General features: G+C 33.1%; 1 protein-coding gene across 5 annotated transcripts in view; it reads left to right on the forward strand.

The window, feature by feature from the left end:
* Positions 1 to 27,793, forward strand: part of LOC114331072 (putative inorganic phosphate cotransporter) — a 387,747-nt gene that overhangs the window by 318,468 nt on the left and 41,486 nt on the right. For all 5 annotated transcript variants that reach the window (XM_028280548.2, XM_028280546.2, XM_028280545.2 and 2 more), the window contains exons 2-3: positions 5,274 to 5,470; positions 19,625 to 19,873. In XM_028280548.2, the coding sequence (XP_028136349.2) occupies positions 5,274 to 5,470; positions 19,625 to 19,873 (446 nt within the window). The remainder of the gene's footprint in view (positions 1 to 5,273; positions 5,471 to 19,624; positions 19,874 to 27,793) is intronic.

Below are 27,793 nucleotides of genomic sequence, written 5' to 3' on the forward strand. Positions count from 1 at the left end.
GGGATATAAATAGTAGTGTAAATTTAAAATCTCGGCTGAATTGCGCGGTTGCATTAGCCGCCATATTGATTTTAAAGAAGAACCGTTGTTGCTTAATATCTCCGCCATTTTCAACTTTTCGACAAAAACGGTAGGAACCGGTAGATATAAAATTGTTGGAAATACAATTTCCTACAATTTATTTTGCATAATTTTTATATGCGATCAATATTCTTCGAATTAAGGGGGAAAATAGTGGAAGCGGAGGGGAAGCATAATTATTGAATTGTCTCATTTATTATTAACTTTTCGACATAACTGTGCATAAACAAAAATAAAGAGAATTATATTTTATACAATTTTTGGAACTTTTTCACAAATTTTAAAATTTATTTTGTCTCTTCAATACCACCGTTGTTCATTTCTCTTATTAGTCACTTCTGCCTAATTTTTGTTCGTTGTAAGTCCCTTTTTTGGTATTCTTTATAGAGGTCGACAAGACAAGAATTCTTATCTTGATAACAACCTCTTGTCTTGTCTTGAGCAAAAATCAAGAAATTTAAAAAAATCTTGTTTTGACGTTTTTTTGACATCTTATATATTGTCTTGACTCAAGAAATTTCAAAATCTTGAAATTTCTTGATTACCTGGTCCGGTGATTCCCCGGCGACCTTTTTTATTGCGTTGCGTGCTAACACGGCCTAATATATCCCAGAATGACCTACAGAATCCAATACCAGAGCCGAAAAATACTTAAATGAGCCTAGGTCAGAAGATGTTGAGAATATACTTGATTGGTATAGAAGACACGAAAATCTCTACCCGTAATTATCGCCAAGGATTTTCTCGTAACGCTAGCAACATCTGTACCTGCGGAAAGGCTAGTTTCAAGAGCAGCTTTTTTTTTCAAAGTCAAAAAATCGGCTAGACGTTGATTCCATAAGAAGTATTATCTGCCTAATTCATGGCTTATCAACATCGATTAAAAAATTTTTGTTACGTTTACATGATTTACATTTTTGTAAATCGTTTTAACAAAAAAAGTGTTCGATACATTAAAGTACGTTATTTTATGTTAAAATATATTTTATTTTTCACAAATAAATACGTTTTAGAGTTTTCGTTATTATCTAGTCAAGATATTTCAAGATTTCTTGATTACTTGACAAGAAATCTTGGTATTGACATAAAATTTCTTGTCTTGTCCTACAATCTAAAATTACTTCTTGTCTTGAAATCAAGACAAGATCAAGACAAGGTCTTGAAATTTTCAAGAAATTGGCGATCCCTAGTTCTTTAACGCACGTATCCACTAAGGTTGTGCTTCGTGCTCCCTGCAACTGTTTCAATGAATACGGCATGCACTCCTCTACATAGAAACATATAAACCGTCACCGATTGGACCGCCGAGGCGCAGCGCCACTGTTGCACGGTCTGGGAGCGCCGACGTATCCACTATGTGGAGCCGTTTTAGGAGCGCGGAGCGCGACCATAGTGGATACGTGCCTTTATAGACTAAAAATAAAACGAAGTTCTTTAACTAACGCAAGGTTGCCAAGCCTTGTATATGTTACAGTCCAAGTTGATTATCCAGTTGGAGTTGAGTTTTCCTAGTTCGAGTCGACTCAAACGGCTGGTTTTAGTAAAAGTTGATTATAAATATAAAATGAAGATTTTTATTCAACATTTACTAGTAAAAGTAGACTCCAACTAGTTAAAGTATACTCTTCCCAATGCCATTTGGTACAAGTTGATCACACAAACAACCGATTCTACAAATTAAATGTTACTGTATATTATGTTCAAATTATTTATAGTCCAGGCTCTATCGTCGCCCCCGTTAGGTAAATTATTCCAGTTCTATTATTTTGCACAAACTTACTCAAAAAGAGGTCCTTATAACGAATCCACAGGGTGTCAGGTGGTACCGTAATCGAAAAATTGTTTAAACAATTTTTTTTTACAAATTCACAAAAAAAAATTCATTTCGGGCATTTTTTACATCATTTGGGTCATTCGTAGCAAAAGATGTCTTTTGTGATTTTTCTGTAAAATTTATTGTTCTCGAGTTATACGCGATTTAAAATTTGAATAATGCGAAAATGACCATTTTCAAGGCTTAAACTCAGTTAAAAATTATTATTATGAAAGTCAGAAAGTCACCAAATCAAATTTTAACGACCCCCTGCAAAGTACTGAAGAAATATTTGTCATTATTGTATTACTAAGCTGTTATTTTTAATTATTAACAATGAGCGCTAGGAGCGTATTGAGGCGGCTGTCAATGTAAGTGCGACTGAGATGCACCATTGGACGGTCGGAATGGAGAATCTTACTCGCACTCACATTGACGGCCGCCTCAATACGCTCTTAGCGCTCATTGTTGATAATTAAAAATAACAGCTTAGTAATAAAATAATGACAAAAATTTCTTCAGGATCTTGTAGGGGGGCTTTAAACTTTGATTAGGTGACTTTCTGACTTTCATAATAATAGTTTTTAATCGAGTTATTAAGCCTTAAAAATGGTCATTTCGCATTTTTCAAATTTTAAATCGCGTATAACTCGAAAACTATCAATTTTAGAGAAAAATCACAAGATACCTTTTTTGCTCCGAATGACCAAAATAATCTAAAAAAAATTGTGCGGAGTGAAATACTTAGTTATTTATAAAACAGTTTGTGAAGTATGCTTTTTGCGAACGCACACGATGTTTAGAGCACGAGCGGCCCGATTGCTATACATCGCCTAAGTGCGCAAAAAATACTTCACGCACAGTTTCATACAATATTTTATCTACCAAAAAACAAATAAAAAAACTGCAACTCTTCGTCACTGGAATACATTCCTATTTTACAATTTTTTAGAACTTTGACATTTAAAAATTCAAACTTCTGCCAAACCACAAAACTGTCAAAACCTTTTTTGTAATTTATTGCTCACATGTCATCACCATGACAAGGCGAAAGTTAAGGATATTTGATTATATGAAAGTGTGTTAAAAAACAGTGCGAAAAAGTTAATCCCATTTAAAATACATTATTACTTCAGGCACACTTTAAACCCTTCATATACTGCTTTCTATATTTAAAATTTTCACACAATAAAAACTTATATATAATATGAGGTAGAGTAGATAAAAATTATTTTTGTGAATTTGGTTAACAAAAATTGGTTAAACAATTTTTCGACCGCGATACCGCCTGACACTTGTATTTGTCATAAGGCTGTATTTGTTTGAGTAAGTTTGTGCAAAAAAATCGAATCAGAATAATTTACCTAACAGGGGCGACGTTACAGCTTGGACTAATAAGTTGTTGAAACGGTCAAAATGTCAAAACAAAGAGACGCACACTCATCAAAAATGCACGTGAGATTTCACTCGTATAAATTGTATAATCTACTTTTACTAACAAGGGTTAGGAAGAGTCACCTTCAACTAGTCAAAGTTGAAGTAAATTTTTCAAATCAACTTTTACTGCTCGTTTCAGTTTGAGTTGACTCGAACTAGGAAAAGTCAACTCTAACTGAGAATCAACTTAACTGTAACATATTATATAAAGATACAAATTTGACGTAAATAGTAGTTTGTAGAACAAGAAACTCGAAACATTATTTTAGAATTGTTTGGTAATAAATACCTATGTTACATTTTTTGGAAGAAAATTGTTCCAACTGGATACCATATTATGTATGTACATTATGATCTTAAGAATCGGATATAGGTACATGAGTAGTTCAGTATAAATTGACAAGTTGGAATGTCTGCACAATATATCTGATACACTTTGTTATACCTTAGGGGAAGGGGGGGTATGATGGGGTAGCTAAGGAAAATAACAAAAATACAACCTAATTACTACGTTTATTACTATTACTAATTGATGGCACGTTACGTCATTAATCTAACTATGATTTGGTACAATCTTTGGAAAATCAACCCATCACATTTTTCAACAATTAGCCATTAATAAGAACATTATGAAAAACCATCTTGCCCCATACTATGGGGTATGATGGGGTAATGGAAATTGGGGCATGATGGTGATGCTAATTAATTCTCACAAAACAAACAAAAATGTGTATTTGCTCCAGATCTTCATTGTCCACCTAGCACAAGCATTGTGAGCTCAACATCCACAGATCTGGCAGCCTACCCAGGGTTCTGACGATGTCACTTTATCTATGGCTATTTTCATAGCATCTCTCGACCACTCTCATCTTTTTGTTTTTTTTTGTAGTAAGTACGTACCATGGTATTATCTAAAATAATAATCCAATGTTATTTATTAAGAAATTTAAATTAACGCAGACTTACCACCAATGTCCCATCATACCCCGCACCCAATACCCCATCTTGCCTCAAAAGGTAACTTTGAACAAAAAAAATTCACTAATTAAATGTTTAACGTATTCACACAAACAATATGCCAATATCAAAATAAGAATACTAGTAAACAACGATAAAAAAGACATTAATGAGGTGATCATAATTACCTTAAAATAACGATGGTTGTCCTTGCACAAAATTAGATCAACGGATCGCTAAAACAGTTTTCCGTTTGTAAACAAAAAACGCGTGCACTCTCATTCACGGTTTCTCTTGCAGGGACCGTTAGTCGAATAACTCTTCCTATTGAGTTGCTGCATGCTATTCACCAACGTGTAGTTTCTTGTTTCTGTGCGGTACCCCGTCTTACCTCGAGACCCCGTCATGCCCCCCATTCCCCTATATTAAGATCTTTTTTTACATTCATCTTGTAAAGTAGGATTACAATTGAGATAACAGACAAATGTTTGCTATTTATTATATTTCATCTTATTTTTATGAATCTTATTTTTTGGGTGTCTGAATAATATTTATACTACTTGGAACATACTGCCTAGTTTTGTTTTCGAAATGGTTTCAACTTCATCCACGTCGTTTAATCCAATCAAATAATTTAGTTCAAATGGACACTTGATGGGTTCCTGCTTCCTGAAGCTTCAAGTTAATTAGTAAAAAAGGCGTTATGATATATAAAAATGGTTATTTTGTACTGCTAGGATATTACAGATATATAGCAGGTATCCGACTCAACCAAAAGCACTATTCTAGAGTAGGTACTTTCTAAAGAGAATAGAGGATAGTACTGAAGTGGAATAAACAATTTTTAATTACTTTAAAAGGTTAATTCTTATTTTTCTTAATTATTTCTTTGAGTTTATACGTTTTATGGCGTATGCTAGAAAAAACTTATAATATATAACACTAGATGAAGAATTTATCTAATAATGTATTCTTTCTCTTTCAGGATGGTTTGGAACAAGGCATACCGTCACCTTTATGCTATTTCTCGGTATGGCAAACGCTTACATCATGCGTACCAACATGTCAGTCGCTATCGTCGCTATGGTCAATCATACGGCCATAGGTGGGAGTTCCCACGACACTGCCATCTCTGTCGATGATGAATGCGGCCTTGAAACAAATATTAATTCAACAAATACGGTGAGTGCATACGTCAATTTAGGTTTATAGTTTTTTTGTTTAAAAACAGAAATCTGGAAGAACAGTGTGAAGAAATCGAGATATTGGAACGTAAACACGATTCCTTCAACCTCCACAAAAAGCTCAAAGAAGCAGCAGGCATCTATAGATCAAAAAGGCCGGGACACTTAACAGACGCTCAAGGAAATCCAATAGTTGATATTGAAGAAACAAAAACAACATGGATGAACTATGTGACAACAACATTTGAAGACAATAGGAATGTCACCATCACACAAAATAAAAATGACGATACCGGACCACCTATTCTCGAAGCGGAAGTAGAAGCTGCTATAACCAACATTAAGGAGGGAAAAGCCGCAGGACCAGACGAGTTCTACTCAGAATTTTTGAAAATTATGGATAAAGACGAAGTAAAAAGACTTACCTTGATCTTCAACAATATATACCAAAGTGTAAAAATACCCCAACAGTGGCTAAGATCAACTTTTATAACAATCCCTAAAAAACCCAATGCCAAAAAATGTGAAGATTATCGAATAATAAGCCTTATGAGCCATCTACTGAAAACTTTTTTAAAAATTATACATAAAAGGATATATAAAAAGTGTGAAGAACACATGACAAACACACAATTCGGCTTCAGGGATGCATTAGGTACTCGAGAGGCACTTTTTGCAATACAAGTTCTCTTTCAAAGATGTAGAGACGTGAATTGTGATATATATGTGTGTTTTGTTGATTACCAGAAAGCGTTCGATAGAATAAAACATGACGAACTGATGAAAATATTAAATTCAATTGGTCTAGATAGCAGAGATCGCCGTATAATAAACAATATCTATTACGAACAAACTGCAGCCGTTAGAGTAGGGGATCAGTTAACAGACGACATAAAGATAAAAAGAGGTGTGCGACAGGGATGTATATTGTCCCCATTATTGTTTAATACATATTCAGAGCACATTATGAAGCTAGCGCTAACGGACATAGACGAGGGAATACTTATAAACGGAGAACGATTGAACAACATACGATACGCTGATGATACTGTCATTTTTGCAGACAGTCTTGAAGGTCTGCAGACACTTGTCTCCAGGGTGGCAGAAGTAAGTAGCAGGTTTGGGCTTGATTTTAACATCAAAAAAACCAAATACATGGTTATAAGCAAAAATAGGATACCACCTGGTCAATTACTAGTTAACCAACAACCTATAACACAAATCACCAACTTTTGTTATTTGGGTGCAAACTTAAATGAACACTGGGACCAATCGACGGAAATTAAGATAAGGATCGAGAAGGCAAGATCAGCTTTCGTCAAAATGAAAAAAATCTTTAACAGCCACGATATAAAATTGGAAATAAAAGTTCGTTTACTAAAATGCTACGTATTCTCCGTTCTTTTATATGGCGTGGAGTCATGGACCTTAACTGAAGCATCACTGAAGAGACTCGAAGCATTTGAGATGTGGTGCTATAGACGCATGTTGAGGATTTCCTGGATAGACTGAGTTACCAACGAAGAAGTTCTACATAGAATGGGTAAAGAGCGCGAACTAGTCGTAACCATAAAACGTCGCAAACTGGAATACCTGGGCCATGTAATGCGCAATGAACAGCGATATGACCTACTTCGGACCATACTTCAAGGTAAAGTGCATGGGAAAAAAAGTCCAGGACGAAGAAGAATATCCTGGCTGCATAACCTGCGAAAATGGTTTAACTTAACCACTACCGGACTTTTCAGGGCAGCAGTCAACAAAGTCAGAATAGCCATGTTAGTGTCCAACATCCGTAACGGATAGGCACCATAAGAAGAGTTTTTTTGTTCATAAGACATCTGGTATAAGTCGGTAATACTGCCGTCAATTGGATTATTCTCAATCTTCCATTTATTCTCTCTCCTATGGCAGTACAGTCCAAGTTGGGCCCTGGCCTCCCTCAGCATTCGCTTCTAAGTATCTCTGTCCCTGGATCCTCTCTTCCAGTTATCCACACTCATCGGTTCTTTAGAAGATCCACCAACTCTTTAGAATCTGTTCTCACTTCGTCTATCCACCTATTTTTTGGTCTTTCTACTGGCCGACGTCCCACCATAGTATTCTACTAAGTGTTCTGTCGTTATCCATTCTTATAAAGTGACCTGCCCAGCGCAATCTCTGTATTTTCGCATATTTTGCAATAACTCGTAGGCAAATGATCCCAATATCCTCCATAATATCTTTCTTTCAAAAGTATTAACAGGATTTCTTTTATTTATGCCATGATCCATGTTTCTACTCCATAATACACTCCTGGTCAAAAAATCCGGACACGTTAAAAATGGTCATTTTTGATGTCTCGAATTTGCTAAACCTGTTGTCCGATTTAAGTGATCTTTTTAATATGTTATATAGCTCAGTAAATGAACGGGAAATTCGGCGATACCGTGTAATTTTCAGGGGCAACTCCGAATTGCATGAAAATTTGGATTTAGGTTCTACTTACCCTCCACTTCAAAGTTGAATTTGTGCCGTTGGTTGCTTTTACTTGTAGGGTGACAGTCACCCCTTCTCGGGGGTGAAAAAATATACGTTGAAGATAAGAGCGGAAATGGATAAACTGACTGATTTTAAGCAACTTTTGTTCTATAGAGTTTTTTACGTAAGTCAATACTTTTCGAGTTATTTGCCATTGAAAATGTTGATTTTTCGATAAAAAAACTACGTTTTCAGACAGTTTTTCTCAAATAACTCAAAAAGTAAATATTTTATCGAAGAAAATATTTTTAGCAAAAGTGTAGCTTATAAGAAACCCAAAAAAATGGTGTATCAGTAAAGTCGTATCAATCAAATAAAAACAAAGTTGTAGCTCATGAAAAATACGTTCTTATTCGTCTAATTCCAAATCGAATATTTCAAGGTGAAATCACCGAAAAATTAAGCACTTTTCGGAAAAAACCCATTTAACCTTTTTTAAAGTGTTTATAAAAAGCTTTGTTTTAATTGTTAACAAAAGTTTTAGCATTGAAAATAAGCCAGTTACGCTCAAAATAAAGTCAGCCCTCTTTTTTTTTTAAATCATGAAAATCTCGCCGTGTTTAGCTCCCCAAATAAAATTAATCGCTACCGCTTTACAAACAATTTACTTACCTATCTATTTTTTATATGATCTGTCCATCTCACCGGTTTAAAGTGTTTATTTTTGAAAGGATTATAATTGGGAAAGCTTGAATGGGTCACTAATCACGAGTGTATCCAAATTTTGAACAGCCATATCTTAACCAATTTTTGTCTTACGGAGAAACAAAATGAAACTAGCTTATTTATAATAGCACAACCTACATTTTTTTACTCTTTAAGATTTTTCTTATCACTAATACTTTTTAAATTATTTTGAAAAAACGAAATTTTTCACAAATTTTTAGAAATTTTTTTTTACTATAAAACCAAATGTTTTTAAAAATAAGCAATTCAAACCAATCAAACTTACAGACCATATAAAGAATACACATACAGTTAAAATAGATGGTAAAGCCAAACGATTAATTTCATTCAGGGTGCTAATGGTAGGGGAGCCCAAGCGGGGATTTTTGCAGTTACTCGAGCGCGTCAGATTATCATATGGGGAGAAACCTGGTACCCTGCAGATGTACCTCTACCATATATTGGCTCTTAACACAGGGGAGTTCGTTAAGGGGGGCCCGAAATAAAAAATCTATCCTTAAAAAAACTCGAAATTGTCAGATTAAGATAAGGTAAATTAAGTACATGCAAAAGAGTGTATATTTTAAAAATCAGACGATTTGGGCGGGGCGTAAGGAAATGGGTGAGTCCCAAATTTTCACAAGAAAAAAGCGAATATTTCGCGAAATGAATGACAGATCGAAAAACTAAAAAATATGTGCTCAATATTTTTAAAAAATCTATCGAATGATACCAAACACGACTTCCCACGGAGAGGGGTGGGGGGTAAATTTAATATTTTAAATACGAATCCCGCGATATTTCGCGAAAGGAACATCAGATCGAAAAACTGTAAAATATACTTGTTCAATATTTTTTAAAAATCTATCGAATGGCACCAAACACGACCCCCCGCGGAGGTGGGGTGGGGGGTTACTTTAAAATCTTAAATAGGGGCCCTCATTTTTTATTGCCGATTTGGATTCCTTACGTAAAAATAAGTAACTTTTATTCGAAACAATTTTTCGAATTATGGTAGACGGCGTTATAATCGGAAAAAACGATTGTTGAAAATGGAAAATTAAATTAAAAAATGGCAAGCGCCCACTAAATGGAAAACTTTTTTTGGTTTTAGGACCTATTCTTCACAACCCAATAGGTCACCAAAGCGCTCGAGTGACTGCACATTTAGCATACTTTGCTCCCCTACCATAAATAGAAGGAGGTTTTCACGATTTTTTTTACCGAAAAAAGGGGCCAACTTTTTTTTTCAGTGTAACTCGTTTATTTTTGATGCTGTAAACTTTTGTAAAAAAACAAATAATAAGCTTTTTCCGATACTTTAAAAATGTTAATAAGGTTTTCCCGAAAAACGCTTCTTTCTTCGGTGATTTCGCGTTGAAATATTCGATTTGGAATTAGACGAATAAGAACGTATTTTTCATGAGCTACAACTTTGCTTCTACTCAATTTGTAGGCTTTACTGTTACACCATTTTTTTCGTTTTTTTTTATAGGCTACACTTTTGCTAAAAATATTTTTTTCGATAAAATATTTACTTTTTGAGTTATTGGGGAAAAACCGTCTGAAAACGTAGTTTTTTTGTCGAAAAATCAACATTTTAAATCGCGCATAACTCGAAAAGTATTGACTTACGTAAAAAACTTTATAGAACAAAAGGTGCTTAAAATAAGTCAGTTTATCCATCTCCGACCTTATTTTAAACTCGCGTTTTTCACCCCCGGAGAAGGGGTAAATTTCACCCCCCAAGTAAAAGCAACCAACGGCACAAATTCAACTTTGAAGTGGAGGGTAAGTAGAACCTAAATCCAAATTTTCATGTAATTCGGAGTTGCCCCTGGAAATTACACTCCAAAACGGTCATTTATTGGGCTAATAGCCTTTTTTCTATATCAATATCGCTGTAATAATATTGTCGCTAGACAGGTAAATTGCCATTGTATGCCTGGTGTACCAATCAAACTGTGTTCTTTTCTCAAACTTCGCCACACCCTTTGGAATATTCTCGTGTTTATAAAATACTGAAATTGAAACCAACTATAGCCTCATGTTTTCTCAATTCTGTTTTCTGATTAATTGGCTTATGTTGGATAATAAAAAAGTTAGGTACTTTAACAACTAGCCATGTTTTTCATCATTACAGGGTGTTTTTAAATAAGTATGGCAAACTTGAAGGAGTACTTCTGCATGAAAAAATAATGACAGTTTGCTTTATAAACGTATGTTTATGACGGCTCATATTATCTATGCGCGCCAATGGTGAATATTAAATTCTTAATTTTATATCAAAAAATGTGCAATAACTGTCTTAAAACTCCCCAATTTTCATTTGCATATTTCAACCGGGTATAAAGCAATAAATAAATCGTCAGTTTGTAAGAAAAATTTCAACACCCTCTATATCGGAAACAAGGCATTTGTGGACATAAGTTTATAAAGCAAACTGTCATTATTTTTCATGCAGAATGCAGAATGAATAAAAAAACAAGATGTTGAAAAAACATGAGGCTATCTTCTTCTTCTTGTGCCACTCCTATCGGAGATTGGAAATCATCAAGGCTACCCTGACTTTGTTTACAGCTGACCTAAAAGTTCATTAGTGGTGCAGCCAAACCACTCTCAAATTCCGCAACCATGACATTCTTCTACGGCCTGGATTCCGTTTCCCTTCTATTTATCCTTGCATTATATTTTGAAGTAATGCGTATTTATGACCTCTCATCAGGTGACCCAAATACTCGAGTTTTCTTCGTTTTATCGTTAACAAAATTTCTGGGTCTCTTCCTATCCTTCGTATTACTTCAAGATTTGTGATTCTTTCAACCCAACTTATCTTCAGCATTCGTCGGTAGCACCACATCCCGAATCTTTCAATGTTTTTTATGTTGTTCTATTTGAGAATCCAGGCCTCTACACCGTATAATAGCGTGTTAAATACGTAGCCTCTTAGCATTCTTAATCGTAGAGGGATGCTTATATCTCTGTTGCAGAAGAATTTTCTCATCTTTAAGAAGGTGGCCCTGGCAATTTCGATACTTCTTTTTATTTCATTGTTTTGGTCTCCAGTTTCGTTTATTAAAGTTCTCAAGTATTTGTAACTTGATACTTTTTCAATTTGAATGCCATTTATACTAATATGTGCTGGTTGTGTCATAATTTTACTGAAGACCATATACTTGGATTTTTGATATTAATGTTTATGCCATAATTGTTGCAAGCAATATTTATGTTTGTAAGTAATCGTTGTAATTCTTCTACTGTTCTTGCAACTAGTACTGTGTCGTCTGCGTATCGAATATTATTTACAACCTCTCCATTGATTACGATTCCTTCATTTGCTTGCAAAAGGTCTTCCTGACAGATGCTTTCACTATATACATTAAATAGCAGTGGTGAGAAAATGCATCCCTGTCTTAATCCTCTACGTATTTCTATTGCTTTTGATATCTCATTTTCTATTTTGATGTTAGCCTTCTGATTCCAATATAAGTTGAGAATTATTCGCAGATCTTTATTATCTATGTCTTTTCTTTCAAGAATGTCTCTTAGCCTATCGTGGCGTACTCTGTCAAATGCTTTTTCAAAATCGATAAAACATGCATGTACTTCTTGATTAACGTCTAGGCATCTTTGTGTAAGAACATTCAAACCGAGAAGAGCTTCTCGAGTACCTAGTCCTTTTCTGAACCCCATTCATGAGGCTATAGTTGAGTTTTAATTTCAGTATTTTAGAGTATTCCACAGGGTGATGCGAACATTGAGAAATAAAAACATAGTTTGATTCGTACACCCGGTACACGATGAAAATTTGCCTGTTTAGCAACAATATTATTACAGCAATATTGTTAAAGAATAAGGCTATAACATACTAAAAAATCACTTAAATCGGACAACAGGTTTAGGAAATTCGAGATATCAAATTTGACCCATTTTTAAGGTGGGCGGTTAATTTTGGCCCAGAGTGTATACCAAACCAAGCTCATACTCCTCCACCTTGGACGGCCAGAAAAAAACCTTTCTAGCCATGAGTTTAACACAGACTAGTTATCTTAGCGATTCCTCCATGGTTGAACAATTTTAGCAATAGAAGTACTAGAAGTACCAACATATTATGTATACTGACGCTTCCAAATAAGATGAAGGGGTGAGATGTGCTTTCATACACAATGACTGTACTGCTTTATACAAAATCTCAAAGTATAACACATTGTATACGTATATACGAAAGAAATATTCGCAATTTACAAAGCATTAGAATACGCCCTGAACTCTAAAATTGACAGATATTAATAATGATATATTCTTAAGCCCTATGAGTTACTTACCATTTATCCAACTCATCTTTTGTTCCAATCGATAAAGAATCTTTTGTACAAACTTCAGAAAATCCCCCCCTGTGGCTCAGTGGTAAGAGCGCCTAACCTTTGGAACGAAAGTTCCGAATGGCAGTGAGTTCGAATCTCACCAGGGTCAGAAATTTTTTCATTTATTATAAATTAATAAATGAAAATAGTTTCCTTGTGGGATCGGTACTCACCGGAGGGACCGCAGACGTTCGGATACAATTAGCGTCTCTTTGCAAAGACAATGACGTCGACTTTGCAAAGTAACAAGGCACTTACTCAACATACACACTACACATTACACCTGAGTTAGTGATAAGTTATACAATTACGTGGCTAAAGGTTCTAGTTCTAAACCAAGGCCAGAATCAGAGAAAAAAAAACTTCAGAAAAATAAAGCTGTTGTAAAATTTATGTGGATTCCGTCGCTTCTGGGTATACAATACATGGTGATGAAAGAGCAGATGCTTCTGCCAAATCTTCAGTTAAGGCCGGTATACATAAATCCAGTAAGAAAGTAAGTAAAATGAGCAGGTTACTTGCTACAAGTTACTTGCTTTTTGTAAACGTTTACTTGAGTCACATAGTCGAGGAAATGAAGCATTTTGGCTCTAGTCCTGTCGCCAGGGGGGGTACAACGGCCTCCTGTATTCAGATGGACTTACCCAAGTTTTTTTTATGTATTTTGACCTGAAGAACACGAATTTTTTGGGTAACACTTGATCCGGATGTCGATAAGATTGTTATAAACCAAGAAGTTGAGGAATCACATAACAGCGATTTCTTGCAAAAGAAAACATTTTTTTGTATTTTTTGGGCCATTCTAACCAAAAAATGTTCCTACAAATTTTTTCGTAGGATGCATAGTTTTCGAGATAAACGCGGTTGAACTTTCAAAAAATCGAAAAATTGCAATTTTTGAACTCGAATAACTTTTGATTAAAAAATAAAATAGCAATTCTGCTTACCGCATTTGAAAGTTCAAGTCAAATTTTATCGGTTTTAATTATTTGTATTGCTAAAAATTTATTATTTTATTGTTAAAACAAAGCTATACACACCTAGTGCTTGAGTGATGTTTTCAATGATTTCTCATTTAAAATCGAATGAGTAGGTAGAGGAGGTAAAAGTACAAGCGGGGCTATTTCTACGTAGCATGCAATAAAACGCATGCATTAGGCACGGGAAACACTATGTGTTTATAGCTTTTTTTAACAATCAAAAAATAAATTTTTAGCAATGCAAATATTCCAAACAGATAAAATTTGACTTAAACTTTTAAAGGCGGTAAGCAGAATTGCTATTTTATTTTTTATTCAAAGGTTATTCGGGTTCAAAAATTGCAATTTTTCGATTTTTTGAAATTTCAACCGCGTTTATCTCGAAAACTATGCATCCTACGAAAAAACTTGTAGGAACATTTTTTGGTTAGAATGACCCAAAAAATACAAAAAATTGTTTTGTTTTGCGAGAAATCGCTGTGATGTAATTCCTTAACTTCTTTGTTTATAACAATCTTATCGACATCCGGATCAACTGTTACCCAAAAAATTCGTGTTCTACGGGCCAAAATACATAAAAAAAACTTGGGTAAGTCCATCTGAATTAAGAAGGCCGTTGTACCCCCCCCCCTGGCGACAGGACTACTCGCAATTTTTTCGTCCAGCATGGATTTACTTGAAATTTTCACAGAAGGTAGGGAATAGTCCAAGGATCATTTTCTATATCATGCCGCTTTACGCTAAAACCTTGGGGGGGGGGGGTTGCCACCCCATCTCGGGGGCGGGAATTTTTTTATTACTTTTTAAATCGGAAATCGATGTAAAAAGTAATTCTAAGAAAAAAATGTTTTTTACATTTTCTTCGTAAAACTAATATTTTTCGAGTTATTCGCGCTTAAAAGTAACAGTTTTTCGATGAAAAAATCGACTTTTTTAGAGGATTTTTGAGAATACCTCGAAAAATATGCATTTAATCAAAAAAACTTTGGATATCTAATTGTATCTTTTACTAACACAAATAGTCCAGGGTAATAAGGTTTTTTCCATGACACTCGAGCAGCCAGGGTGCTGAAGCGTTTTTTCGACAGGTAATACCTATAAGAGCAAATTTTAACTATTTCCTGCGTAGGATCTGGCGGCCATTTTTATTTATAAACAATTAAGTGTCAAAAAATGGCATTTTCCCCTTTTTTTTTCAAATCAATGGAAAACAGTGAAACTTATGGTTTTTTTAGTACAAATATCTTTGAGATTATGCAAAAAGCTTTAAAATGACGTATTACAAAGTTTGATATACTCATTTATTGTTAATATAATTGCGAAAAAAGGTCGGAATTGCAAAAAAAATAATTTCGCAATATCTATTGTAAAAATTAGTGTACAGCTTTGAAATTTTTGTCATATAAGGGTTTTTTGGTGCTTAATAAGTGATAAAAATTTCAGAGCGATTCATTCAATTGTTTAAATTTTATTCAAATTGTTTATCCCAGAGAGCATTTTTTTTACAATAACATAAGTCAGAAAAAAATGACGTTAGAAAAATTCCACAGGTGTCAAATGAAAGAGCATGAGCTATATTTTCAACTTGGTTTAAAGAAAGTGAATAAAAAATGCATTTATTAGTAATAAATAATTATGCAAAAGTATCGTAAATCTGTCCTTACAAACTTTTTATTTTGTTATATAAGAAATTATATATATTTATTACAATTTTTTATCAATTATGATATAAATAACATTACTTGGTAGTTGTGCACTTAAAACATGGTAAAAAAGTTAATTTTTTTGAAAAAAGTTATTCAAAAAGTTTATAAGGAAAGATTTACGATACTTTTGCACAATTATTTATTACTAATAAGTGCATTTTTTATTCGCTTTTTTTAAATCAAGTTGAAAATATAGTTCATTCTTTTCCATTTGACACCTGTGAAATGGTTGTAACGTCATTTTTTTCTGACTTATGTTGGTGCAAAAAGAATGCTCACTGAGATAAACAATTCGAATAAAATTTAAACAATTGAATGAATCGCTTTGAAATTTTTATCACATATTAAGCACCAAAGAACCCTCATTTGACAAAAATTTCAAACCTGTACACTAATTTTTACAGCAATTATTGCGAAAATATTTTTTTTTTGCAATTCCGACCTTTTCTCGCAATTATATTAACAATAAATGAGTATATCAAAATTTGTAATATGTCATTTTAAAGCTTTTTCCATAATCTCAAAGATATTTGTACTAAAAAAATCATAAGTTTCACTGTTTTTCATTGATTTGAAAAAAAGGGAAAAATGCCATTTTTTGACAGTTAATTGTTTATAAATAAAAATGGCCGCCAGATCCTACGCAGGAAATAGTTACAATTTGTTCCTATAGGTATTACTTGTCGAAAAAACGCTTGAATACCCTGGCTGCTCGAGTGTCACGAACAGGGTATATTTTTGTCTTATTACCCTGGCCTAAAACCAAATTATTTTTCTGGAATATCTTTAAGACTAGTACAAACCCAGATTTTAAATGTTAGCTTTTTTCGTCAAATGCATAATTTGAAATATTCAAAGTAAAATAACGGAAAAACTTTGCATTTTTCGAGGAAAACTTAAATAATATTTTTTCAAGTATACAGTTAGACCTTATAAAAAATAATAATTAAAAGTTTCTAGCCTGAAAATTAAGCAACTTATGATCAAAAAAATGTCGGTACCTGCTTTCTCTATGAAAAAATTAGTGAAAACAACCTCCTAACTACCCTCCTAATTAAAAATTGGTCTTTACTTTTCTGTAATTCATTTTATATTTGTATTAAAGTCGAACCCGCTTATTGGAATAGCCTTCGTGCCAAGCAAAAGTATTCTTATAACAGGGATATTCTAATAACCCATCATTGGTGGCAAGTAGAAATGTTCAGGGACCGCCAATTTCTATTCCTTAAAGCGGGATATTCCTTTAACAGGTATTCCAATAAGCAGGTTCGACTGTATCAATATACTTAAGAAGTTTGACCTATTTAAAAGGGCTAATTTTAGAAAAATTTGAGTTTAAAGAAAAGTTAATTTTTTGGAATTTCCCATTTTTTACCTTTTACTTCAAAATATCTCCGCAAATACTGGAGATACGAAAAAAATGATTAACTACTAAATTGTAGCTTTTATAATAACTAAAATTCCTTTATGCATATATTTTCATTACAGTGAACATTTAGCGAGATATAGCTATTTAAAACCTCTATTTACAAGCAAACACCCCCTCATTCGAGCCCTTTAAACCCACCCTAATTAAAAACTAAGGTATCTTACGGAATTTAGTTTACACAGTCTTATAACTCTTCAAAACTCCTACAAAGTCGTTTTTGAAAAAACTTTTTATCGCCAAAAAGGAAGGAGCTATGTTTATAAAACTTTTTTTTTTTTCGAAAAATTCGGATAGTCCGCTAATGGATAAAATTGTCAATGCATGTATAACACCACAGAAAAGGTTTCTATACTGGAAGATGACTTAAACACTATTTGTATTTGTATTTGTACATATTTGTAAATTCGTATGTTTCTGTAAATAAATGTTTTTGTAATTCTTTAATTCTACATTTTTTTCTGTATAATCTATTAAAATATCTACTTGTAAAAACTTAATGTTATTAAGGGTGGTTTTTAAGGGTTGAAATATTATGATATTATATCCTAAAGTATAAAACAATCATTATTTAACCAATCAAAACCAAATTTTACCCATATTAAAGTTTACAATGTCTTATATAATTTTTGACAATAAGGGGTAGTTTACACCCCTAAAAATAATCAACGCCCTTAAGCATGATATAGAATATGAAGTACAGGGTGAGATGATCCTAATCCCAATTTTTTATATAAATCGATGCACGCCGAAATTATTCTTTTAGGATAAGTAAATTTTTTATATATAGCTCCAACAAGGGTGGTTTTAAGGGTTGAAATATTATGATAGTATATCTTAAAGCATAAAACAATCATTATGTAACTAATAAGAACCAAATGTTGACAATATTAAAGTTTAAAATGTTATTTTATAATTTTTTACAATTAGGGGTACTTTTCACCCTTAAAAAACTAAAAGCGTAAAGTTCAATATAGAAAATGAAATACAGGGTGAAATGAGGCTAATTCCAAATTTTTGTACAAATCGATGCTGGACGAAAAAATTGAGAGGTTTTTCCATTTTTTCAGCTTCATTTCCTCGACTAACATGAAAGTAAGGAAAGTAAAATATGACTCAAGTAAACGTTTACAAAAGCAAGTAACTTATAGCAAGTAACCTGCCCACTTTATATTTGCTTTGCTTACTGGCTTCATATATACATATTGGCCTGTAACAACGAAGAGTCAATAAAAACTACATATAAAAATAATTTACATCACTAGATTAAGTCGATATAAAAGAACAATGGCTTCAAAATGACATCAATCTAAAAAAAAACAAGAGTTGTAATACACACGCACAAATTTTTAGCTTAAAAATTTGTAATTCTAGATTTTGTATTCCTAGATATCTCACAAGCGTTTGACAAAGTTTGGCACAGAGGTCTGCATTACAAAGTAAAATTAGCACTATCTAGTAACTATTTCCTCCTAATCAAATCCTACTTATCAAATAGATATTTCTCAGTAAAATTCAAAGACCAACAATCCAGCCTCTGTCCTATTAACTCCGGAGCTCCGCAAGGTAGTGTTCTCGGGCCGCTGCTTTTCTCACTCTACACAGCCGATATACCAGAGTCTCATAATACTACGATCGCTTCATTTGCTGATGACGTAGCAATACTAGCGGTAAATGAAGATCACATACAAGCCTCACAAGACCTGCAACGCCATCTGGACATACTCAGTGAATGGTACACAAAATGGCGAACAAAAGTAAATAAAACAAAATAATCTCAAATCACGTTTACAAACCGCCACAACACATGCCCACCTGTAAGAATGGAAAATGTACGAATACCAACAGTAACAGACGCTAAATACCTTGGCCTCCACCTTGACCAACGTCTTACTTGGAAAAAACATATACAGACTAAAAGAAGACAACTAGACTTAAAATTTCGGCAAATGTATTGGCTCCTTGGACGCAGATCAAAACTCAACATCCAAAACAAAATTCTTCTGTACAAAGCAATACTCAAACCTATTTGGTACTACGGACTACACCTCTGGGGCTGTGCAAAGTCAACATCACTGAATATCATCCAAAGATTTCAGTCTAAGGTTCTAAGATCAATAGTGGATGCACCATGGTATGTAACTAATCAAACACTTCACGAAGACTTAAATATACCTTTCATCAGAGAAGAAATCCATCGAGCCTCGGAATCACAAAGCGAGCGTATCATTCACCATGACAATGAGTTAGTAAGGGAATTATTCCATAATGGTCCTGTCACAAGGAGACTAGATAGAACCTAGCCCCAGGACCTATTTTAAAACTTTAACATAAATAGAATAAGATGAGACATCATTGGAAGTCTCTTCTTCATGCCCAAAAACATGGAACAAATTTACTTAATACTCTTTTAATGATGTAGATTGTAAATAAACATAATTACATAAAAAAAAAATTGTAATACATAATATATTCTAATTTATCTTTCAGGCTAAGCATGAAGCCGAAGGCGAATACCTCTGGCCAACTGACGTTCAAGGCTATATCCTCAGCTCATTTTTCTATGGCTACGTTCTTACCCAAATTCCTTTCGGAATATTAGCCAAACGTTATGGAAACATTTACTTCTTAGGCATTGGAATGTTGATCAACTCGTTGTTCGGACTCCTCGTACCAATATCGGCCAAGATGGGCATTTGGTGGCTGATCGGGGTTAGATTTATTCAGGGCTTGGGGGAGGTGAGTACGCATTCTGAAGAAGTACAGAGTGGGGAAAATATTTTTGTCATAACTTGTTACACGTCACAACATGTTTATCATGTATTTATAAGAAAATATTATTTTTGATTGGTATTATATACAGGGTGCGGCATTAATGGGAGGAAGTCCAATTTCTGGTGTGTCGTAAGAGATACGCAAAAGGAATATTAGGAAAAAGTTGAGGCATAGATAGGATGATGCGTTAACCCTTAACTACAGACATTTCAATATTACCAGCTAACAACAGATCCCCGATATTGTATACCGGTCATTATAAAATAGAGTCAAAATATAAAGCTAATAATAAAAAACAAAAATAAATATGCATAGTGTGTTTTTCTGGAGTCTCTAGATATGGGAAAACTGATGAAATTGATTGAGGAAAATTGGAAAAATTGATTTTAATAAAATAATACAAGATTTTTAAAGCATAATCTATTAAAGGATAATTTTGCTAACATTTTTGGTCTGTTGAAATAAACGGCCATAAATGCTACACTCACCGGCAGAGAAAACGGGCACCCCAAAAAATGGGTCATTTTTAATGTCTTGTATTTCCTAAACCTGATGTCCGATTTAAGTAATTTTTTTAATACGTGATAGCCTTATTCTTTATCAATATCGCTGTAATAATATTGTTGCTAGACAGGTACATTGTCATTGTATACAGGGTGTACGAATCAAACTGTGTTTTTTTCTCAAATTTTGGAACACCCTGTGGAATGTTCTAGCTTTTATAAAATACTGAAATTATAACCAAACTATAGCCTCAGGTTGTCTTAACATTCTGTTTTTTGATTCATTCGCTTATGTTGGATAATAAAAAAGTTAAGCACTTTAACAACTACCCCTGTTTTTCGTTAATACAGGGTGTTTTTAAATAAGTACGGCAAACTTTAAGGGGTAATTCTGCATGATAAAATAATGACAGTTTGCTTTATAAACGTATGCCCGCAAATGCTTCGTTTCCGAGATAGGGGGTGTTGAAATTTTTCTTACAAACTGGCGATTTATTTATTTCTCTAAAACAGTTTGTGATATGCAAATGAAATTTGGTAGATTTTAAGAGGTAGTTATTGCGCATTTTTTGGCGTACAATTAAGAATTTTATATTCACCATTGGCGTGCATACGGGTATAAATATTTTAGATATATCCCGTATGCACGCCAATGGTGAATATAAAATTCTTAATTGTATGTCAAAAAATGCGCAATAACTAGCTCTTAAATTCTACCAAATGTCATTTTCATATCGCAAACCGTTTTAGAGCAATAAATAAATCGTCAGTTTGTAAGAACAATTTCAACACCCCCTATCTCAGAAACGAAGTATTTGCGGGCATAAGTTTATAAAACAAACTCTCATTATTTTATCATGCAGAATTACCCCTTAAAGCTTGCCGTACTTATTGAAAAACTCCCTGTATTGACGAAAAACAGGGGTAGTTGTTAAAGTGCTTAACTTTTTTATTATCCAACAAAAGCGAATGAGTAAAAAAACAGAATGTTAAGAAAATCTGTGGCTATAGTTGGGTTTTAATTTCAGTATTTTATAAAAGCTAGAACATTCCACAGGGTGTTCCAAAGTTTGAGAAAAAAACACAGTTTGATTCGTACACCCTGTATGCAATGACAATGTACCTGTCTAGCAACAATATTATTACAGCGATATTGATAAAGAATAAGGCTATAACATATTAAAAAAATTACTTAAATCGGACATCAGGTTTAGGAAATACAAGACATTAAAAATGACCCATTTTTTGGGGTGCCCGTTTTCTCTGCCGGTGAGTGTATTAACAAAAATTTAGATTTTTTTTAACAAATAAACGTAACATAGAATCACAACAGAAACATAAAATAGCACTTACGAAAATTTATACATCCATGAGAAAAAATCTGCAAGGGGTAAAATTGTTACAATATTAAATGGCAATTCAAAGTTTCCTCAAAATTTTTATCTTTAAATTTAACCTTCATTAAAGGTCCAGGATGACTTCGACTTCCACAGTCCATTTCTTTACTCTTTCCCTAAAAACACAAAAAAATACTATAAATATTTCACATTTACAAATATACACTCTTCTTTTGCCCTTTAATTCGTCCAATTCTGAACATAGGCTTCCCCCAGTTTCCTCCATTCGCTTCTGTTTAGTGCTTTCTGTTTCCAGTGCGTTCCTCCTATCTTTTTAATGTCGTCTCCCCATCTCATCTGGGGTCGTCCTCTTGCTTTCTTTCCTGTCCATGGTCTCCATTGTTGTATCGTGCTATTCCACCTATTGTCCGTTTGTCTAGCGTTATGACCTGCCAAGCTCCATTTTAGGCTGGTTATATGTTGGCCTGCCTCTTTGATTTTTGTTCTATTTCTGACCCAGTTGTTTTGCTTTTTGTCTGTCAATTTTACTCCTAACATTGCTCTCTCCATGGCTCTTTGTGTCTTTATTATTTTATCCATGTTTGTCTTGGTCAAGGTCCATCTTTGGCATATACACTCACCGGCACAAAATTCCGCCACCCAAAATTTTTGATTAAGTTTGATAATTTATAACTTTATTATTAGTACTCCAGCGTTTCTCAACCTTTTACCCTTTGCGACCCAATCTTCCATAATTATTTTCACCGCGCCCCCCTCGTTCAATAATTTTGACAAAAAACAGTAAAATCTTACTTTTTAGTATTGAGTGCTCTTTATGATTGTAACTCCTATTCAAGTTCATGTGTATTTTATTTTTTATTTTGTCAGAATTTTGTTTTGCTTTGATTTTAGTAAATTAGTTAATGATGTTGGTGTATTTTTTATGTGCTCACGCCCCCCATTACTAAAAGCGCGCCCCCCTAGGGGGGCGCGCCCCACAGGTTGAGAATCGCTGTCGTACTCTGATTTTCAAGATTCTTGCACCAGTTTGTAGGTAGATGTATTGATATCGTTTGGTATTATTCCTGTAACACAAAAATTTTGCTTGCATTGCATTATACGTGGGTGAAAGGAAGTGTTTTATTTCCTCCTGATTTTAAAATATTCTATGGAAAACGGAAGGGCTGGTTTTGTTTCATAGTCCTGTCATATTATCCCGGAGGCATCACTAAAATTTTGTTTTTTGAAATATCTGAATATCTCTTTTCTTGTAAGAGCTGTACCATTTTTTGTAAATAAAAACACTGATTGACTCATAAAATAGAGGCTGGATTGACTAGATTAGAATGGCCCGCATGCAGCCCAGATCTCAATCCTATTGAGTATTTATGGGTTGAATTAAAAAAAGCTATTCGCCGTCATCCTAGGCCTCCAGAAAATTTGGTAAATTTAAGGCCCTGGTAGAGGAATATCGGGCTATTCCCGAGGCAAGAATAACACATCTCTATTCGATGCCAAACAGATTGCTAGCAGTCGTTGCTGCAAGAAGTGGACATAACCGCTATTGAATTGTTTGGTTTTGTTGTTAATTTTGTTTTGTTTTGTTAATTTTAGTGAGTTTGATATTTTTAATTAAAAAACCTTTAAAGCAGTGTTTTTATTTACAGCTCTTACAAGAAAAGAGATATTTGGATAATTAAAAAAACAAGACCTTAGTGATACTTCCAGGATAATACAAAAGCAGTAACAAACAAAATCAGCCCTTCAAATTTTTCCACAGAATTTTTTAAATTTAAGAGAAAATACAACGCTTCCATTCACCCCCGTATAATGCCATCTAAGCACAATTTTTTTGTTACCAGAATAATAGAAAACGACATCAATACATGTACCTACAAACTGATGCAAGAATCTTTAAAATCGGAGAACAAATAATAAAGTTATAGATTATCAAACTTAATCAAAAATTTTGGGTGGCGGAATTTTGTGCCGGTGAGTGTAGTAGGTACCCATATAAAAATACTTACTTAAAACAGACCTCCAGTAATTTTTACCGATTAAGATTTTTGATGTGTGCTACAAAAGAAAAAAAGAATGTGTGTGTACTTTGTACGCACGTAAGAAGTTATACTTCTACAATATAATTTCAACGAAATAAATATACCTATTTAACAGTTACAATACAAAAAATTAACAATAATTACCAAAATTTAACCAAAACTTAACAATGCCAAATATTTAAAAAAAACGAAAAAAGTATGAATCGTCCAGGAATTGAACCCGTAACCTCGCGAATTCTCAATCTCTGGTCCAATGCTCTACCAACAAGACCATCAAGGCACATACTATTAACGTGTCAGATATACATATTTACACATCACGGTGACAAGTGAAATATAAAAATAGATGCTGTATTATTTTACGCCCAAGGAAGACAAATCCAAAGACATAAAATTATAATAAAAAACCTTTTAAACCACATTTTTCAAATTGCGCAAGTTTTATTATTAATATTAATGTTAATAAATGAAATATAAATATTTTGACGTTTCACAATTTGACAATATCATAACAAAATTTGATCTACTATTTTTAAAACACTTACCAGTGTAAGATTCTTTAGATTTGAATAAGCGAGATCGTAGATCGTCCCGGTTGATTGTTGTTATCCACAGTTCTCTACGCCTTCGAGCTAATAGGTTTTTTTATCAGTAATTCTGTGGCACTCATACTAGTCACAGTTTGATGGGCTTTCACATTGACATGCAACAATCATCTCTTCTATGTTAATAAGTCCAAAAATATAATATGAAAACTATTTAAAAAGGCAGTATAAACATTAACTAACTTTGTGTTTGTTGTTTCTCTTCCTACAAATTTTAAAACGCAACAACCATACACCATACATAACCAAACCACAGTCCCACAGCTGTGATACAGCTGCCATATTGGATAATTTTTGTCATGTCATTTGAACATCCAATCAGAACAAAGTTCTAATGCGACTGCGCCGGGATCAAAGGTTTTAATCGTATTAAAATTCACCCTCATATGCGCGTAAAGAAGTATAACTTCAAAAATATTGACAATACACACTACCTGCTTTGACTAGCACTGTTATACAAACTGCCCGAGAGGTACAGAGACACATGAACTTGTAAGTGGTGAGGTTACCACGAAATCTGCATTTTGGGTATGCCTACCGGTAAGAAATACCGGATCTGTCTAGTTAATGGTTAAAATTATTTTAAGTATTGATAGGGTGAAACAAATTTATCTTTTTTAATGGAACACCCTGTATATTTATACACTTTTGGATTCTCCTCGATATTTTCTTTCGCGAAATATAACATTTAGTGGCCATATTTATACCCTGTAAAAATGTAATGATTTGACATAAAAAAAAAACGTTAAAAATGATTAATATAGCGTAATTTTTAATAATTTTAGTATGCAGAGTTGGCCGAAACTCATAATGAATATGTTTAGAGTTTTCTTAAATGGATGTATTTTAGTATTGTAATGAAATGCGTTATGATAATGATAATTAATGATAACGTTAATGATAAGCGTTCCCTATACTTATGTGCTTTAATTGGTGAGTTATTCGTAATTTTTTAAGCCAAATATTCATTGCAATAACAATTAAGTAAAATTTGTTAGGTTTTCCGTGAAAGTATTCAATTAAAAATGATTTGTCGAAAAAAAAAATAGATAATATTCTATTCTGATCTTTAATTTATTAATATTGGATGAGATATCAAATACCTACGTAGTTAAGATTGTTGGTGTGTAAAATATGGATAAAAAACACCATATTTTACCTAGTTGTTACCTAGTAGTTAACTTGCTTAAACATTTGAAATTATACTACTTTTTAGTTCCAGTTGCTTTGTTACTAAACCAATACGAATTTTTCTAATGAGGAGCTGATTAAAATGGTTTTTGTGCTAAGAGAGTACCTATAACAAAAATGTGGTACTACAATGAGAATTTATCATCAGCAATTCCCTGATAGAGCACAACCAAGAGGAGAACCTTTTCAAAATTTACTGCAACGGTTTCAACGGACCGGACACCTAGATTACTAGAAATTTGATCGAATAAAAACTATTGTAAACGAAGAAAATTAATTAAATGTAATCATTCGTGTCACTGAGAATTCGCATATTAGTAAAATGGTTCCTAATCTACGTGTCTGTCCACTTAAACTGTTCTAGTAAATTTTGAAAGTTTCTCTTTTTGGTTGTCATCTATCAGAGAATTACTAACGATATCTTCATGTAGCATATTTTTTTGATACACCCTCCTGGCACAAAAACCATATTAATCGGTTTCTTCTTACAAAAACTCATTTAAGTAATGGTAAAAAAGTAACTGGAAGTATAAAAATAGTCTAATGGCAAATTTATAAGCAAGTTCAGTGTTAAAGTCCTAGGCAACTAAATAAGTCGAATATTGTTTGTTTTTGTTAGAATTTTATACACCAACAATCTTAACTATATACTTGGATATTTATTTCAATATCTCATCCCATATTAAAAATTGAAGATCAGTCTAGATTATTATATATTTTTTTTTCAAAAAATTCGTTTGGATTGAATATATTCACGGCCAACCTAATAAAATTTCACGAATAAGTACGAATAACTAACAAACTAAAGCAATTTGGTATAGGAAATGCTTAAGGAATAAAATACCTTAAATTAGCTGAAGAAGAAAATGCTGAGAAAGTACCATATAATAGCATTTCACTATAATACTAAAATACAGGGTGTTCTATTTAATATATTTAATAAGACTCAGAAAATACTCATTACGAGTTTCGACCAACAAATTAAATATTTCGCTCAACATTAATAATTTTTAACGATATTAAAAATCATTTAAACAAAAATAATTTTTTTGAAGATATTCTTCTTTAGCGGCGAATCGATTGAGGGTAAAATTGTACATTTACCGCGCGCCTGCGCACTGACAGTATGTAGTTCATTGCTAATCTTTCAAGATAGGTATGTATGTATCTGTAACCGTGCAAATAAGTCATTAAAAGAATATATTAGTGGTTTTAGGAAATGTATTATTTATTATAATTCTTGTGTTTTTGGATTAATAAAATATTATGTAAGCATAACATTTTTACACTATATGTCGCCGTGTTGTGTAATTATATCCGAAACTTACATATTTATTTCTAGTGCCTCGATGGAGTAGTTAGAAATGCGTTAGCACTGAGATTGGAAGGTTGCGGGTTCAATTCCCGGGCGATTCATATTTTTTTTTATTTTTGGTTGTTTTAATAAAAAAATTTTGAAAGTGGTAGATAAGAAAGTTAGTTTGATTTTTAAATAAAATACAAATAACCTTTTAAGTATATTTACTTCGTTTAAATTACCTATTATATAATAGAAGAATATCTTCTTACGTGCGTACATAGTACACACACATTCTTTTTATTTATGTCTAATCACTACAATTCTACAGTGTGTGAATGTTGCTAGGAAATTAATAAAAAAAGGTAATTATTTTTTACACTACCTAGTATAATATTGCAAAACCTTATACTTCAATAAAAAAAACGTTATAGCGAGGAAAATCTAAAAATGTAAGAATGTTACTGTTTTTTTCATAAAAAAAAGATAAGTTTGTTTCACCCTATAAATACGGGTGGCCCTATATATTAGAAAATATTTTTAAATTATAGTCCCGCATATGCCCCAACTTTTGTATAATTAATTTTTTTCGCATCTCTTATGACATATTTCGCGCCCTGTATATAGAATTTGATTGAGCATCACATCGTTACTTTATGTTATCTCGGTTTTTGACTAGTTATTTATTATACGTATAAGGGGCAAAAATAGCAGATTTTAGCGCGATCCGTGAAAGTTACGTCCTGACGTGTAGTGAAGTGATGTAATGACGAGAGCGATAAAAACTGAGTTTTGCCCCGTATATAATACACTATTTTTTCTATAACTCAATAACTGTGATAAGGGTTTATGAATTTTTGACGCCCGCAAGCGGGATAGAAATCGATTTTA

The sequence above is a fragment of the Diabrotica virgifera genome, chromosome 9 (assembly GCF_917563875.1).
Source record: "Diabrotica virgifera virgifera chromosome 9, PGI_DIABVI_V3a".
Lineage (NCBI taxonomy): Eukaryota > Metazoa > Arthropoda > Insecta > Coleoptera > Chrysomelidae > Diabrotica > Diabrotica virgifera.